At 42.2% G+C, this 18,063-nt stretch overlaps 2 protein-coding genes across 7 annotated transcripts; one reads left to right on the forward strand and one right to left on the reverse strand.

Moving 5' to 3' along the window:
• Window positions 1-5,114: 5,114 nt before the first annotated feature.
• Window positions 5,115-13,917, forward strand: LOC123157235 (pentatricopeptide repeat-containing protein At5g39350). 6 transcript variants are annotated; one of them, XM_044575491.1, is made up of 5 exons: window positions 5,115-7,174; window positions 9,451-9,528; window positions 11,285-11,385; window positions 12,488-12,691; window positions 13,459-13,917. In XM_044575491.1, exon 1 carries the CDS (start codon window positions 5,127-5,129, stop codon window positions 7,149-7,151), a length of 2,025 nt encoding a protein of 674 aa, XP_044431426.1. In that variant the 5' UTR covers window positions 5,115-5,126; the 3' UTR covers window positions 7,152-7,174; window positions 9,451-9,528; window positions 11,285-11,385; window positions 12,488-12,691; window positions 13,459-13,917. The 6 variants fall into 6 exon arrangements, with proteins under 6 accessions (XP_044431426.1, XP_044431429.1, XP_044431424.1 ...); XM_044575494.1 differs by having other exon boundaries at window positions 12,488-12,590; XM_044575489.1 differs by lacking the exon at window positions 11,285-11,385 and having other exon boundaries at window positions 12,488-12,714.
• Window positions 10,418-16,200, reverse strand: LOC123157236 (beta-carotene isomerase D27, chloroplastic). Its single transcript, XM_044575495.1, has 7 exons — window positions 15,725-16,200; window positions 13,932-14,071; window positions 13,604-13,696; window positions 13,203-13,264; window positions 12,524-12,630; window positions 11,268-11,357; window positions 10,418-11,176 (listed from the first exon to the last, which is right to left on the reverse strand). The coding sequence occupies exons 1-7, from the start codon at window positions 16,035-16,037 to the stop codon at window positions 11,142-11,144; spliced, it is 840 nt and encodes a 279-aa protein (XP_044431430.1). The 5' UTR covers window positions 16,038-16,200; the 3' UTR covers window positions 10,418-11,141.
• Window positions 16,201-18,063: the final 1,863 nt, after the last annotated feature.

The following is an 18,063-nucleotide window of genomic DNA, read 5'->3' on the forward strand; positions in this document are numbered from 1 at the left end:
CGGTGACTTCCTCTGCTTCACCATCCTAGCCGGCATCAAGGACCAGAAGGACCCTCGCGACAAGCTCCACCATGGCGGCTGGATGGCCCAGATTTTGTACTGGATCACCATCATCTTCCTTTTTGTTCAGTGTGCTCAACATTGTGTCAGCTTCTTCTGCGGTAAAAACCTTTCCTCCCATATTTTTTCTATGACAATATTCATCTTATTTATTAGCCCCGAGCAAACTCACCTTATCCCCCGGGTACAGCATGGTTGTCAATTTGATGACAAACGTAACAATGAGGAGGTAATGGCTATATAGAGACATGCTTTTTTAGGTGTCTTGATAATGATTTGCAATTGTAATCTATAGTTGTTCTATAAGGATATTTTCTCCTCAATTATTGTAGATATTCTGCACTGTGTATAAACATCCAAGAGTGTATATAATATGATTTTTACTGCAGGGCAGCTTCTATGATGTTACAAGACAGGCAAATTGACGCTTGTATATTGAATTGGGTTTTTCGTTGTTTAGGGAATCTTGTAGCTGGAGTTGTATACATGGTTGACTCAATCCTAATTGTTGGAAACAATATCACAGGTTAGCTAATCATCCTTTTGTCTCGATTTATTTAACAGCACCTTGATTCTTTCATCATTAGTTACAGTTTTTAAGTATTAACTAAATTTTATTCTCAGATCAAAGCTTTATCAAGTCCCGTAAAATGTGTGAGAAGTGTGAGAATAGAGTTCTCAGAAAGGTATGCTTTCATTTGCTGGTTCAAAGTTACCTCATCTAGCGATGCATACTACAGTATATGATTTATGGTTTCAAATTTGTGGACAACTTATTAGGAGGCATCATGGGCATTGTGAAAATGTAGCAGAAGGCAACTTTGAGCACAAGAAATATTGCAGGTTATGAGGGTGTACTCCAAACAGGGCCCAAAGCATGTGGAGAGGAAGGACGCCCACAGGCATTTGTTGGCGCGAGCCGATGCGATCCCGCTGTGGCAATTGGGATGGGTAGATGGAGAGGCATGGTGGAGGCCGGTGGCAGCATCTGGCAAGGAAACAATGAGTGAGGCGGCGGCAGTGTACAGTGGCATGGCCGTTGTGTGGCAGCCATCGCATAGACATCGAAGGAGCACCAGCGACACGTGCGCACACACAGACACACACACTGCTGGTGCTGCTGGAGACCATGGGGCTGAGCGAGAATGAGAGTGGTACACATACGATTCTTAGTGATCCGTCTTCACTGTCATTTTTAGCTGGTTAATATGCTTTCTGTCAAAGTAGTTTGCTAGATGATGAAATTTATCTTTCATTTTGTTCATTCTGCTCTAGATACTCTACGTGTTTTTACACATGATATGAGAAATAATTTTCACTAGGCAAAGTATGGCTATAATATGAACAATGGTGCAATTCCTCACGACCTTTCCAAATATATTACCGGTTTGCCGTTCAGAATGGAAATTATAATGATTGGGATTTCTGTGGCATATACGTCCTAAACATGTTAACTTGATTTCATTTATCAGCGGCATTGTACAGTGGCATGGCCGTTGTGTGGCAGCCATCGCATAGACATCAAAGGAGCACGAGCGACGCGCGCACGCGCACAGACACACGCACTGCTGGTGCTGCTGGAGACCATGGGGCTGAGCGAGGATGAGAGTGGTACACGTACGATTCTTAGTGATCCGTCTTCACTGTCATTTTTAGCTGGATAATATGCTTTCTGTCAAAGTAGTTTGCTAGATGATGAAATTGATCTTTCATTTTGTTCATTCTGCTCTAGATACTCTACGTGTTTTTACACATGATATGAGAAATAATTTTCACTAGGCAAAGTATGGCTATAATATGAACAATGGTGCAATTCCTCATGACCTTTCCAAATATATTACCGGTTTGCCGTTCAGAACGGAAATTATAATGACACATATACTTTTTTTTTAATTCTGAAATTGATGGTATCTTGTGCATGCGGTATATTAAGTTAATTTATGATCTACGAGATCATGTACCCGGATTTACAAAGGCAAAAGTGGTACAAAGTACTGTGAGATACATCAGTAGTTTAATGCTTTTGTTTTTTTATTGTAGTACCTATCTGCATTTGGCTGTTAAAAAAATAGCTAGCATTGTAACAAATTGACAAATCTTACAAACGTGTCCTAACAGTTTTGAACCGTATAGCTTATACTCACACATGAGCTTTGCTTGATTTTTCTAGATTAAAAAAGCATGCAGTTGTTCAAGATTTTTAATCCTTTGCTCTATCTGTGAGCAAAATCACACGTGCCCCTGTTAACTAAACAAGATGCTTGTCAATTGGTAGAAGTATTGCTAGATTTCCATTTGTGGGTTTCCATTTTACTAAAGTTTACTTCTTTTTTTATATTCCCTGCAAGTAAAAACTACTATACATTACTACAAATGTGTTTCTGCATTGTTTGTTTCATTAGTTTATTTCCTTTTTTAACAAAAAGAAATATTTACTGTTACCTTTTGTCCACATTTTTTGTACGGCACTGGTAGCATTACTATCAAGAACACTGGCATGGCATTGATTCTTGGTATCTATAATGCACGCGGCACGCGGCACGCCATGGTCGTCTTCCACCACACTGCGGCCTCCACACGGTGCCTCCAACCCTCCAAAGTGTGTCACCTCAATGGTCGTCGTCGCCTCGTGCTCCAGCTCTCCCAGCCACCGCCATAGGTCGCCGCCTCTGTCCCTCCAAAGAACATCACCTCTCTGGTTGCAGCCTCCTTGCCACGACGACCAACGATGGGGAGGAGGAGCTGGGCGAGGCGGGGAGGCCAAGGGCGAAGAGCTGTGGGAGCTTCATTCGTATAGAACGTGTTGTAGCCTTGTAGGTCAAGGGCTGGCTCCTTAACATCTTGCAGGCCTAAAGTTATGTTGTTGGTTGCTACAGGTCACCACATCCACTTCCTAGGGCAGACGGCAATGGTGAGGAGGTGGTGAGCGACAACGGGAGGCTAAGGTGAAACTGATGAGAAGCAGTGTCGCTTCGTCAATTATGAGAAAGGAAAAGTGTGGGTAGCTTGGAGGTAAGTCGTGGTTGGTTCTGAGTTTCACATATGTTGTTTAATGGTAGATCATGAACTGTTAGACAATACTCAGCTAGATGTAGGTATGGATCGAGCTCTGAATGTGATGCGTAATTATTAGTCCATGTTTTTGCGAATCAGACCAGAAGAAATCACACTGTAAATGTTGGTGAAGATCAAACAAGGCGAAGTGGTTTTATTAACTTTTGTGGGTTACTCAAAATAGAGCCCATGTTTTCTTAAGATTGTGCGGAGTGGTGTCCTAAGTCCAATGAGCAATCACTTTTATTTGATTTGAATTAAGATGGTGGGATGTACATTACACAAAAACGTTATATATTTATTATGCTCTCAGGGTCTTGATTTGAAGGCCGGAATTTTGTTATCCCCTTGTAACGAAGGGGCTCTTTATCATGAAATATATGTAGCCTACAATATTGTGAGTGTTATCTCTCCTTCAAGGGATGTAACCTTCAATACTGTACTAGACGTTCTGTAGAGAAAGAAAGATATATATGAAGTTCTTTTTAATTTTGTCAGAGAGAAATGAGAGTGACACACATGGAGAGATAGAGTCGGGCCGGGACATATGTACAACTGCTTGATCTCACCGTGAAGCAGCAAAGATGCATCTCAACCTTAACTTCGGCTCTTTGGACACTCTTGTTATCTCTGTAAGAATTTTCTGATGTTTCTTTTGTGATGCATGTAGCTTTCAGCTTGCCAGCCTTTCAAATCTGCAAGTGTCCGACGTACTAGGCTACTATGGAAGTTTTGGAGGTTATGTAGTTGTCGGTACTAGGTTTGACCATTTGAGTTTTATATTCTGTATGTATAGGAAGGTCGCTTTATTTGTTCTAGGGTCATTTTTGAACATGTTTATGTATTATAAGATCATGGGCATGTATTGATTATGAAATTATTTTGTTTCTCAAATGAAACTATTTTATCTATCAATAATATATGTAGATTGCCTGCCGTGTCTTTTCTAGGTTTACCTTCCTTCATTATGTTGCATCATGTGATGTGAATTTTTTATTGTAGTTAAAGTCGCTGCTGCAATTTTACTACAAAGAATTATGGTTGTAGTTACAATTGTGCAAAATAGTGGCTGATCGTGCAGGGCGAGCAATGGAGAAGGAAAATGTTGTGGTGTACCTGATGGGAAAAATACATAGGAGCTCCTGGGTGCCCGTGAACCCTATATAAAAATTAAAGTTTACGGTCAAGATAATTTAATCTGCATGGATGAATGTGATGGCTTGTTAGCCTAGATTTTTATTATACTTGTCGAAGTATCATGCACATGAACCTAAAGACAGCATTCCTACCTTGTAATAGAATATCTTAAGCGCATCAAGTAAATCTTAGTTTGTAATATATAATATCTTAAGCGCATCATGTCTCTCTGTGTATATAATCAAATTACCTTGTAGGTGAAGTGGATTTAAGTTATTTTCCATTTTTATAAGCTATCATTTCTATGCATGTGAAATATAACATTATTTTTCTGTCCAAAAATACTTGTCAGAGAAATTGATGTATCTAGACGTATTTTAATTCTAGATACATATATTTTTATCAATTTCTCCGATGATTTTTTTGATGGAGGTTGTAAATTATATGAGTAATCAAAAATAAATAAATTAAAAGCCCGTGACAACGCACGAGCGTTCTACTAATTTACTATAATCAAGAAGTATATGCACTCCAGAGCCAAAAACGGCTGTTCCCTCTAACTAGTTGCTTCCTTGGAATGGCCATGTTTCCAACTGCCATGCCTTCACTGAAAGCCTCAAAGTAAAATTCTCTTAATCTCTCCCCTGAAGGACTGTCAATTAATTTGAACAGGAGGGAGTACCAAATTTCCAACTGCCACAACACTCTTGTCTAAGTATTCCCCTTATTACACTCAAAAAAATGTATAAGTATTCTCCTGAAAGAAAATACAGTATGATTTTCTCAATAAAATAAAACAAAATATTAAGAAAGTATAAGTATTCCCCTTATATACACTAAGAAAGTAATCTCCCTGCTTTCTTTCCTGTCAAGACATGCCCGTCGCGACTTACCAGTACCAAGCGCTCAAAGAGGCCCTCGCCGCTTCCATCTCCGCCGCCGGCGACGTGCGCCGCCCCCACGCCCTCGCCGTAGTGTCGGGTCTCGCCGGCAACGGCTACGTCGTCTCCCTCCTCGTATCCCGCTACTTCCGCCTCAGCGCCGCCAATGCCGCGCGCAGGGCGTTCGACGCTGTTCCCCTTCCCCGGGCAGCGTCGCTCCCCGTCTCGGCGCCGCCGCCCAAGCCCCTCCTCTACAACGCCATGATCCGCGGGTACCTCGCTCTCGGCCTCCCCCGCCTGGCGGTCGGTGTCTTCCGAGAGATGGCGTGCCCGCCCGACCGCCACACGTACCACCTCGCCGTGACGGCGTGCGCTCGCGCGTCGGAGTTTGAGCTCGGCCGTCGTATCGGGAGTGAAGCGTGCTCCAGAGGGCTTTCGACCGACCTCCTGGTCGGGACGGCGCTGGTCGTAATGTATTCTGAAGCAGGTGACATGGAGGCTGCTCTTACGGTGTTTGATGAAATCCCGCACCGTGATGATGTGGTGTGGAATGCCCTCATTGCTGGATATGCCCGTGCGAATTGCATGGGAGAGGCTCTCAGGTTATTTGCAAGGATGAGGATGGTGGATGGAGTGTCTCCGACTGAGGCGACACTGGTGAGCTTGGTTTCCGGGTTTGCAATCTATGGTTCTTGGAAGGTCTGCTATATGATGCATGCTGTTGTGATTAGGTCTGGTTTCCACCTTAACGTCTGTGTTTGCAACGCTCTCCTGGAGCTTTATCTTTACTCCGGCTGTTTGAGGGAGGCTGTGATGTTGTTTCGTCAGATGGAGGAGAAAGATTCCATCACTTGGAGTACGATGATTGGTGGGCTTGTTCGGAATGGACGACCAAATTCTGCCCTTAACCTTTTCCACTGGATGCTGTCAAATTCGACTGTGTCGGCCACTAGGTCCATCTTGCTTAATGTCATTGCGGCCTGCGCTGAGCTGGGGGAGTGGAAACAAGGAAGATGGATTGAACAAAGCTATGTGCTGGCTGATTCTAGTGAATTCAATAGAGATCCATCTTTGGTAACTGCACTGATATATATGTATGCAAGATGTGGACAGGTAGATTCTTCAATTGCTCTTCTACATGGAGTTGCAGCAATGAGAGATGACATAGTTGCATGGAATGCCATGATCAAAGGCTGTGGAGTTCTCGGGCATGTGGGAAAGGCAATAGGATTTGCAGTGGAAATGCAGAGGGTAGGCATTGATCCAGATGCTGTCACATTCCTGGAGATCCTACCTATGATTTGTTCGATTCCATCACTGAAGAAGGGGATGGAAGCACATGGTCAGATCGTTAAAAGAGGTTTCCAGAGTGAAAGGACAATTGCTAATTCACTCATCACCATGTATGGTCGATGCGGGGATCTTAGACATTCATTTGACACCTTTAGTGGGATTGTGGACAAGGATGTAATCTCTTGGACTTCTATGATTCAGGTATATGCCTGGAATGGACATGCTGCTGAAGTTGTCCAGCTTTTTGAGTTGATGAAGAAAACAGAAGTGAAACCGAACTGCTACACCTTTCTTGCTGTGCTGTCTGCATGTAAGAACACAGGTCTTGTTGAAGAGGGAATGGACTTGCTCAAGTTCATGGAAGAGCAATATGGTCTTGAGCCGGATGTTGAGCATATTTCATGTGTTGTTGATATGCTATGTCGTACTGGACGCTTGGCTGATGCATATGACCTGATAAAAAGTACTGTTTCTGAACGTGTAGACAATCATATATTATGGGGGATACTGCTAAGTGCTTCCCGTTCATCTGGGGATTTGGTGATTGGAGAAGCAGCTGCCAGACATCTCTTGTCTCTGGATCCAGAAAATCGAGCCAACTATAAAATGCTTGCTGATATTTATATCTCGCTTGGGAGAAGGGATAGTGCTGATAATATCCTTAGACTATCATTGTCAAGAGGGCTAGACTCGAAACCAGGCTGCAGCTGGACTGAAGGTGGCTAAATGTTGCAAATACATGCTAGATGGTATGGCTCAAATATGGTTAAATCGTCCTCTTTTCTCACCTCTGTTTATATTTCATCTATCATGTTCTCAGTTCTAAAGCAGGCTCTGATATTATTGTCTAGATGTATCATATTCTTACCATTTAATGGTAATGTTTCATAGTTCTTTTAGCATAACCAATACTCAAGTCATCCAACTTACAGCTCTTTGCCTTGTTGAAATTAGTTTTACTTTCGTATTCAAACCACTGACCTTAAGCACAGTTATTTGTACACGTGGAAAATACTACTGATGTGACACCAGTTAGGGCATGCACCTTTGCTTCAACACTCTGGAACTGCTATTTGAGCATGAGATTTTCAATTATATTTTAATTACAATTCACAAATACATCCACTGATAGAACTATAAGTTGTGAACCCAACAAAACCTTAGAGTGTGACATAAGATTAACCCTTCCTTTTCAATGAAATGTAACACAAAATTCTTTTGCATCTTCTCGAAAAACAACATCAAATGAATGACTAGACCATGTGTTGAGTGTTAATAGTTAGTCCAGGTATGATATTTTTAAGGTACTCAGTGTGAAAAGTAGTTTGAAGGACAAAAACTCAAGAGGGGGATTGGTCGTGATGCTAAAATCTCAAGATTGAATATTTTCAATACTAGGTAAATACCTGTGCATTACTATGGATGAATCAAGTTAGAGGACCCAACATGTTGCTTTTATTCCAACTTTGGTGGCAAGCATGACCACCATCTCAGATGTTTGTAATAGATTAACGGCTCACAATAGAAAGGAGCCAGAAGGTGATGAACCGCCACCATTGACGTCTTTATAGGAGTAATGATTTATGAGGGGATTATTGTTTATTTGCACTTTGGCATTTCTTGTTCTATTTTTATATCTCAAGTAACTGGAATGGACGAAGGACAGGCCTGGCGCAGTGGTGAAGTACTCCCCACTTCTGCCAAGAGGTCCTGGTTTCGACGCGGCCTCTCTGCATTGCACTTGCAGGGGTAAGGCTTGCCTCGTATAATCCTTCCCCAGATCCCCCTGGTGTGGGAGCTTCTAGCACTGGGTCTGTCCTTTTAAGTAACTGGAAGGCACACGTCTCTATGTGAGTTGCTAGATGTTCTATCTTAGTCCCTTCGCTAGGAAATTTTGTGCAGCTACCTCTGTGAATGAAAGATTAGTATTAGCATTCTATTACCTCCGTCTCAAAATACTTAGTTGTCTTAGATTTGATATCATGATACTCCCTCCGTCCGGAAATACTTGTCATTGAAATGGATGTATCTAGATGTATTTTTGTTTTAGATACATCCATTTTCATCCATTTTGATGACAAGTAATTCCGGACGGAGGGAGTACAATATGTCTGAAACTTAAAAGAATGCCATGAGCCCAAAAGGCATAAGCTCCAGAACTCCATATAGTTCCATTTCTAAATTCCTTTTCAATAGCACTGAAGGATTGTGAAATACTCCCTCTGTCCCAAATTAGTTGTCTTAGATTTGTCTAGATACGGATGTACCTAACACTAAAATGTGTCTAGATACATCCGTATGTAGACAAATCTAAGATAACTAATTCAGGACTGAGGGAGTAGTGACCGTGTCTGCATGTTGAGAACATACTTTGAGATATGATTTTATCCCCTCACTAAACTTAAATCTAATTTTTTTGGAGATTTATCTTTTGCGGACTATAAATTAGGAAACCGGGGACCTTGTTTAATGCTAACATTTTTTATTTGCATCTCTAATGATATTCAATATTAATAAATAGAAACATGGTACATCTCCTTAATGTTAAATTTATCTGTGCACCATTTGCGGTACTAGTACTACTGTAACCATACAAGTTTATATGCTTTTGCTGGAAAATAAGTGTTAGGGAAAGAGAGAATGTTTTTCATTTGGTAGTTATTACTATGAAAAAAATACATATTATTGTGTGGCACATTCAGTGAGGGATCAGGAACTGTTCTGAGTGGTGTCAGTTTCAACGCCAGTAGAATTATCAAAGCAAGCCACAGAAATAACTCAGCAGCCAAAACATGTTAATAGTACATGCCATGTCGGTAGTGCTGAATGATGATTATCCTTGTCTTGACTTTGTTGTGTTGTATGAATTCTTTATGTGAATATATTCTGTAAGTGCTCTAGGTCCCAGAAAGTGGCATCTTCAGGCTGGTAGATCCCAACTATTCTTTTCTGTAATAATGTTGAAGCTGTGATACTTTTTACTTTTTGGTCAAGTCAGTCATGATTTATTTACCAATGTTTCCAGAATCAGGATGCGGAACCCTTTTCCTTTTTCTCGGACCAAGAACAACTTCTCTGGAGCTTTATCCCACAATCTAACAAGGTGCTGAACTATTTTCCCTCCTTTCTGAGACACTTATTTCCCTTAATAGATATTAGTGTTTGTAAGTGTGATCCAGTTTTTGGCGGATTGTTTTACAAAATACCAGAAGATACTTAGAAGTATGAGATTGATGGATTAATTAGATATATGCCACTGCCAACTTCGTATATTCAAAAAATGTTGCGCACTTTCTGCCAAGTAGATGTAATATCCTGTTCTAGTAGTATGTAATTAACTGGTAAAAATGTTATGATTGCATAATGTACTGTCAGAAACTCTGGGCTAAAATTTATCACAATTCATAAGCGCAAAGTGATGCCCTCATGTTATTTTTTGCCTCTAGCTCCACTCTCTGCAGGTGTGGTCTGAGCCTGTGTACGAGTGAGTGAACAGTGTAAAAAACGAAATTAACTCCAGAGTCCAGACTACTGACATAAACAAGAAATTTCATAATAATAACGGAGTTGTATCAAGATAGATAACCTTCTCATCCCCGAAATAAAGCTTGCTTTCAGCGTTGCCCCTCTTTTTGTGTTGGTGCACATTTGCTATACCTTAGAATGGTGTGTGTATGTGTGTGTGTACACACACAAGAGGGTAGTTGGAGAGCTCGTCCTCAATCGATCGCGCGGCTAGGCTCTTCCATGGCCATAACGCAAGGCTCTGAGTCCTGCAAGGTTTGGGCGCACTTTTCTATTTTTTTCTTGCTGGCCTAAATGTATGAGGTCCCGTCTTCACATAAAGCCTCTCTAACAAACTCGATTATGTAAGAGATAAGACATGCTGCTCTTCAAAACAGAGATCAAATAATATATGAAACTTAAAAGATAAAGAAAATAACCTATTCTGAAACACCAACCTTAGCTGAGAATTGTAATGGTTTCCTATTAGATGGCTTGAAATTTTACAAGGTTGTGAACATGAGACTTTGTGCGAGATAGACGAAACAGGCTAGTAAACTACAAGAAACTAAAGAAACAGTAAAATGGACTAGTATTATGAAGGCCATCATGTTGAAACTTGCGCTTTCAGAGATGCACACAACTCCCTCGATCATTTGACTCTTGCCATCTACCAAATTGTAGCCTCCTCCTGGATTGTCTCGTCTTGGATTGCTACTAGGTGTTCCTGATGTTGCCGAAAATCATATTTCAATGCCCGCCTATGTTGCTACTTCAACAATTGCCAGAGCACATTGATGATTACACTCTTTTAACCTTCACAGTCCGAGCAGACTTTGTCTTGGTCTTACAAAGATTGAACCAACGATCTGAACTAATTTCTTCTTTTACCGGTCCGGACTTGATGTGGATGCACATTGGTGGTAACCGGGTAACTGTTTACTGAACAACTATACACATCATATAAGTATACAACATGATCCACCAAGTGAAGTTACATATTTCTTGGTCTGAGTGATATGATGATTTTCTCTGCTCTTCATTTCATCTTAGACTGCTCTGGGAGTCTGGGTAACAATTTGACGTAATAGTTGAATGTATTAAAAATGCCTTCTGCAAGTTTCTCAAGAAAAATATAACTATGGAGCTGTGGGCATTTCACTATATTTCGGGAGTGTTTAATCACTAATGATTTCTATCTGATCAAGTATGCTAGCAATTCACACCATAGTCCTGCTTCGCGATACCTGCATAAAAGTCAAAAAGCATAAAAACTTAAGAAGAATATTTGTTGATTATGTTGAATGTGTTGAATGTCTCATTTGGGGACTTCCATACATTTTGTGCTGAAGCAGGGCTGCTTCAGTGCTGGGTCATCTTCAGGAGGTTGCTGTCCAAAGATCATCTCGCAGCTCATGTCTTCAAAATCTGAACAGTAACAATATGATTGACATAAGTACGTAATATTCTATTTCCTCTTAATTAACTAGTAACGTCCTTAAGGGCTTGTTTGAACTTATTCCAAATAAAAGAAAGTAGATAAAGAAAGAATAGATTATTTGGTTTTGTGGGCATCAGACATGGAGTTGGAAACGCTCCATTGTAATATACAGGAGTGAAGCCCCAAGGGGTAAGACAATTAGCACTTTTGTAGTGGCAGTAAGCAACATTCACTGGCTGCCCCTGGAACTATGTACTCTAAAGCACAAAAGGAGAATCATGCCTTGCATATCCCAACTCAAGTTGATCCTAGTTGGGTGGACTGCCGTCATAAAATATCAACATCATATGACCTAGAAACAATGATTGTTGCATCTGAAATATACAGCGAATCACCCTGGAAGAACCAACACTCGCAAGTGCTTCTCATAAGTGAGACTGAACCATATTCCTCTGATATTTGAAACATGATGGCCCTGCACTTTAAAGCGAAGGTGCCTATACTGTGTATGTCTAGTCCTGGATTGTGGAACAGTTGGAATAGACAGTACAACTTGTCTGCCAGCCCCCCTTCCTCTAGCCCTATTTCTGTCCAACACTTGCAATTAATGTGTGACCTGCAAACACGTTGGTCCCACTCCAACCCTTTTTGTTCCTCAAATGGTGGCCTGTGGTTCCCATAACCAAAAAAAGGTAAAGAACCTAGGTATAGATGGCAAGGTCTTATTTAAGTATGAGATCTCTTTAAGTATCGGGTTCTGTATTATTCATATGAGAATCTTGATATCATGGATGCTTTGAGTTAACATTTCCCTTCAAGGGCTAGTCTAAACATTTAGGTGGCTAGGGACCTATTATAGCACTACTTAAAGTGGAAAGATGTCATTCTAAGTTCACTGAAGTCAACATTAGTAGTATACTGTTACACTTGCATTATAATTTGGTCACTGACCAGGGTAGTTAAGATACACTTTCAGGTTTCAATATCTTAAGTGATAATCCATTAATCTCTTGCTGAATTTATTCAGAGGGCCGGAATATTAATTTTATCATTTCACTTCTATTCGAACCGATTATATTTCAGTTGTTGCGTACCCACTGATATACTCACTATTCAGGATAGCCTATCGTGGATCAGAGCAAAGGAAGCTTACTGGGTGACATGTACACAGAAACTCCAAGCGAATCTTGCATAAACTTCTGGGATGGGATCTTGCAAAGGTTCGTGCACATACCGACACAGTTGGTGCTTTCCAGAAACCTGTCGCCGAGTAAGATAACAAATTAAGAAAGATAAGCACCACTTACGTCAAGATTTGTTGGTATGTCTGCACTCTGCACCTTGGTAAATATTCCTTATGCCAGTGTTAATTTGGATAGTGTCTCAAGCATGGGTAGTGTTAGTATGTTGCATTGGCCTCTTACTTTTCATTTCTTCTTATTTTCAGAAGATATTTTTCATCTATTCGCATAGGCAGTTTGTGGAGTGTGAGTAGGAACATCAGTTTGCCACAATTGCGACATGGACAATACAAGTGGCATGTCAGCCTTAGTACTTTCTTGCCTTTTCTTTCAAGTGGATTTACTTGAGTATAAGATGGACATACTGCAATAAATTCATTCAATCAATGGTTGCAGAATCATGCGCTGTTAATTTCAAAATAAGTTAATTGTTTTTGCACCTATGAATGCTCAGAGCAACCGTTTGGACCAGTATATTTGGGACATCTTATATCAACCTAGTTAAACTCATCCGAAAATTTGTTTTCTTGCATTTATTTTCCTTAGCATTAGCTACTCAGCGGAACAGTTCCTCGGTTATGATTGAATTACCTGCATTTGGGGATGTACACCACATTCTTCTCTCTCGTTCCATCGACTTCAGATTCCCTGACCTTGTTCAATGACATAATAATGATCACTCAGAAAACTTATCCAAAGTGGGGAGTGTATTCCATGTGGGACTGCATTAAATATTAATATATGTACTATAAATGTCTTGTATATTGCTACATCCAAGCCACATCCTACCACTTTTGCAGTATTTATCAACTTGGCATGTGGCTTTATATCGGTTCATTTTGGGCAGGGCTCACCAGAAGCACTAGCATGGAGTCTTTCTTTGAATGATGCCCTCCTTGAGGGCAGGCTACTTATTTTATGAAGTGAAATATTGCATATTTATTGCATGGAGCAAGAACATGTCAAGGAGAGAAAATCTGTTGATATAGTACCTCACATGGTCCAACCAGCCAAGGGAAGAATATGGTGGTGAAGGCAGCAAAGTACTCCCTGGAAAATCTTGAAGGCGGCATCATCACCTTTATCTGCCCAAACAGAATTCTGTCAAACCAAAATCCAGGTAAAAAGTAGAGACATTTGTACTGTTTCCCCATCCATCCGTGTCCAAAAAGAAGGCTTATAAATTTGAAAGCAAAATTTTGAAATCCTATATAGTTTTTTTTTACTTTTTTTGTTGTTGAGAAAATCACTGGTGGGATAACATAGTTAGCTGAAATCTGAATACTATTATGATGTTAATTATGCATGGGGTGTACTTGCCATTGTGACGATGTAGCTTGGCATTGCTCGTTCGAGAGCGCTGGCCACAATCTCGCACTGTGTGTCGAGCCTGAAGATTCTGGAGATTGTCACCGCGGCCTCTATTAATCCTTGGTAGCCATGTTTTCCGTTCTTTATCCCTGTCATACATGACATAGATACATGATGTTCAGGTCAGTCAGCAAGTGTTGACCATCCTTAACTTGGACCACATCTAACTAAAACTGTAGTGTAGAAAACTATAGTGAACAACAAACAGCACACTAATACTGACGCTTTCCTCTAGTCTAGAAAAAATATCTACTTTTTCTTGGGTACCATCAACGAACTGGGCAAAAACTAAACAGGGGTACGTCATAGGTACGTACTAATTCGCGTGCCTAGTCATTGTTTCTGAGATAGCTCACCACTCGCGCTGAATGGTAATTCGCATGTCTAGTCACACCGTCATCGAAAAATCTGATCAGTGCCAGAAGGAATTTACAGCTGCTACATAGTAGACACACTAAGTGGCTAGCTCCTAGGCGAAACCATTTGCTACATGGTGTTTGTTTGACTTGTCCATTACCATTAGGCAGTATCGTGTGAAGAAGAAGAAGAACAAAAAGGACAGACTCACCACTGAAAGATTCCTAGAGTGTGCACCTCACATTCTTATACGGCCGGCAAGTTATGGCCACTCGTAGTTGCCTGGCTATATATGCTGATACGCACTTGCGCTTGTTTTGCAATATACTCCCTCCGTTCCTAAATATTTGTCTTTCTAGACATTTCAAATGACTACTATATACGGATGTATGTAGACATATTTTAGAGTGTAGATTCACTCAGTTTGCTCCGTATATAGTCACTTGTTGAAATGCCTAGAAAGACAAGTATTTAGAAACGGAGGGAGTATATGCATATGCTACTCGCTCGCCTAGCTAAGCTCTTCAACATATTATCAAATCGGTTTGATCGTCTGATATTTTCCTTCTATTCTGTCATGACTAATCTCGAGTGAATTTTGTTCTCTCACATTATATGTACATGCATGTGGAGCCTAAGTCCTACCCAGCCGGGCGACATAAACCGAGATGCATAATACCACTACATATGGCTTCTTTGCAGAAAAAAAAGGAAGCTAGTAATATTTATGATCGTATATACAGATATAGTACGGACAGCAACAGTAATCAACTGTATGTGTGTAGCACAAAATTTTCGTGCCACGCACGGACGAATGCATCAACCCAAGGTTAGCATTACGTGATCAACGTTGATTAGTTAACTATTGGTGAACTAAGTTAAATTAATCGGTCTATACTGACAAAAATGGACCATAGTAGCACCCGTCAGGTGGCAAGGCCATCAGCTAACGACGAAAAGAAGCATCTGGGAAATGCCCATTTTATTCTTGTGAAGCATCTAACCTCAAATTACTCATTTTTAATTCAACATTTTTTTTACGATCATTGTTTTGTCCAACTTAATTAACCACGAACTTTTCTTTTGTCGACGTAGCCACTTTTATACTCCCTAGATCCGACCATCTCCCATCTGAAAAAGAAAAAGACCTTCCACAAATACGTGTGGCCGCGTGGGACACAAATGTCTGAGCCACACGGCCATCTTCCTAGTCGATGCAAAGATCGTGAGGGCGGGCTAATGAAAGCTATGAAAGCAACACTGATTCATTCACTAAAATTATGTCTCTTCGCATGCAGCCGAAACTCGCATGGGTAGGGTAAAACCACATGAAGGATGGAGGATCATTCCAAAGCTGGCAAATATGTATACGATCGAGCACGAACCAGAAGCTTCTTGAAGTTTCCTGGACAGGTAGCCAATGGCCAGGTTGTCGAACCAGGTGTCGTGGTACACGGTCGTCGTCGTCGTGACCGCGGCAGTCTCTCTCACCGGCCTTGTTGGCGCCGGTGCCGGGACCCGAGCTAGCGTCGCCTCTTGTGGCCTCGCCATGACCCCTCGCACCGTGGAGCTCCGCTTGATCCTCACGTAGCTCTTCTTCGTCACGCAGGAGACACCTCTTCCGCCCACGCATGGGGGTGCTCTGGCCGTGAGGCCACTGTGGCTGTGAGGGAGGAGCACAAGTGCGGTGGCCTCCATGTTTATGGCCTGTCTAACTATGAGTGTGTGTGTGTGAGACAGAGAGGGAGGGGTATATTTGTAGAGTGGGAGAAGCGGAAGAGTTGAATTAAGGTGTATTTGTAGGATGTTAATCACTAGGCTTATGATTTGACTTGTATGGGAGAAAGATAGAGAGAGAGGGGAGGAAAAGCCCAAACGGCAGGGAGGGGGGCATCTTGGTGTGGAGGGACGATGGAATCAAGGCTAACATCATGTTCCACACGAGATCCTCACCTCGGTCGGAATGGACAAGAGCGAGCTGTGTCAATTTCTAATGGGCTTTGGCTATTGATGCTCCCTCCTTTTGTCAGTTGGACCAGGCGAAAAGATCCATGGACATGTTTTTTTAGATGCCATAGACATGAGAATTAACAACACTTTCCCGAGCACTCGCTCTTTTCTACGGCGACATATGTCTGCACTTCCGTTCACGCTGCTATCTAAACTGTTGCACCAAACTTGGACCCCAGACCGACCAATTCTAACATTTCGTATATGCAAGTTTTTTTTTTCGCAAAAGGCCCCAGAGCCATAAATTAAGTATCACAGGTGCTTACACACCCATACATAAAAATAATATTACATTCAAATCCTTGAGAGTGTCGAAGTCTTCTTCCGCTTGCATCCACCGGCGGCGCGCCGTGCACATAGCTCGATGTTGCCACCACGCTTCCGCCTCGGCGGAGCAAACTTGTTTGAACCGGGAGCTTGTAGAAGCCGTGGCCGGGAAGACGCCATCGACTGCGATCTGCAAAGCAAATTGCCGTCATGAAGAAGAATACACCAGTAAAGGACATGTAGAAACTTTGAAGACCACAAAAGCCAACCGAATCCAGATTGATCCATTGAAAATCAAATCACCCGGATCTCGAAAGACCCGCTAGATACCCGACTTCACACGCCCTCCGTCAGTGATAAGCACACCAACGGGACAGATGGAAAGGGCTAGGGAGAACATTATTCCTACACCGGGGCAACGCCATCGTCTCGCTTCCCCAAACCAAACACGACTCCACAAAGAAAGCAAGAAAAAAACACTCATGCCGTTGCACGCCAGGTTTGAGATTGACGTCGAGCTCGCCGTCCAGGACCATGCACCGACCTCCTGTTCTCTGATGCCTAGCCAGGCCAGACCTTCGCTAAAGATCGCTGCACTGGAACACCAACGCCGTCGTCGAACATTGCCTGTTGGAGACCGCAACTTGGTAACACATCCTCGTTGCCAACCCACGGCAGTCCACCGACCCTCCATATCAGGCTCCCACGATCAGCAGCCTCCCTGCCGCCGCAAGCGGAGCACCCTGTAAGGGTCACGATCGATCTACGAAGAGGAGCTAGGGTTCATGGTGAAATGGGGAATTCGGTAGCATGCTTTTCCTCCCAACCTCCCTCACTGCTACAACTGGATTACAATCGGCCGGAGCCGTCGTCCAAGTCCAAGCCAAGTCAATTCGAATGCTACAGGTTTGAATTTAACTACCGAGTCCACTCTGGGCCACCGTTCTACCTGGGCTTTGCCTTGGTTTGAGTGTGCCGCGCCGCAGGCCCGCTCGGAGCCTTGGTCCTTGTCATTGCTTCCTCGCTTGTCGGATGGTGAACAGTATCTAAACCTGTTGCCGCTTGGTGTCGATCTTCAGTACTCTTCACATGTGGGTTAGCGTCGCTGACAATCCTCCCTCCTTGAGAACCAGCTTGTCCCCAAGCCGGAGCACGGGAAACTGTTGCTTGAGAAACTCCAAATCTTCCCAAGTGGCATCAGCTGGTGAAGAATCGGACCACTGGACCAGTCCTCGGACGATACTATGGTTACCAACCTGACACACCTTTCTCTGCAAAACTTGGACTGGAACTTGAAATGCAGCTTGAGGTGTAGGCGATGATTGACTGATAACAGCTTCTCAAGGCAAAAACCGTTTCAACTGCGAAACATGAAACACAGGATGCAAACGGCTGGTTGCAGGAAGATCCAACTTATATGCTTAGTCCCCTATCTTTCCAAGACCTG

This window comes from Triticum aestivum, chromosome 7B (assembly GCF_018294505.1).
Source record: "Triticum aestivum cultivar Chinese Spring chromosome 7B, IWGSC CS RefSeq v2.1, whole genome shotgun sequence".
Classification (NCBI taxonomy): Eukaryota; Viridiplantae; Streptophyta; class Magnoliopsida; order Poales; family Poaceae; genus Triticum; species Triticum aestivum.

Excerpts from the sequence above, each read along its gene's own strand:
- LOC123157235 (XM_044575491.1), top strand. The coding sequence starts at position 5,127 with ATGCCCGTCGCGACTTACCAGTACCAAGCGCTCAAAGAGGCCCTCGCC.
- LOC123157236 (XM_044575495.1), bottom strand. The coding sequence starts at position 16,037 with ATGGAGGCCACCGCACTTGTGCTCCTCCCTCACAGCCACAGTGGCCTC. Across the intron at positions 13,697-13,931 it reads CAAGCTACATCGTCACAATG|ATAAAGGTGATGATGCCGCC; the intron begins GCAAGTACACCC and ends CTGTTTGGGCAG. Across the intron at positions 11,177-11,267 it reads GCCCTGCTTCAGCACAAAAT|GTATCGCGAAGCAGGACTAT; the intron begins GTATGGAAGTCC and ends ACTTTTATGCAG.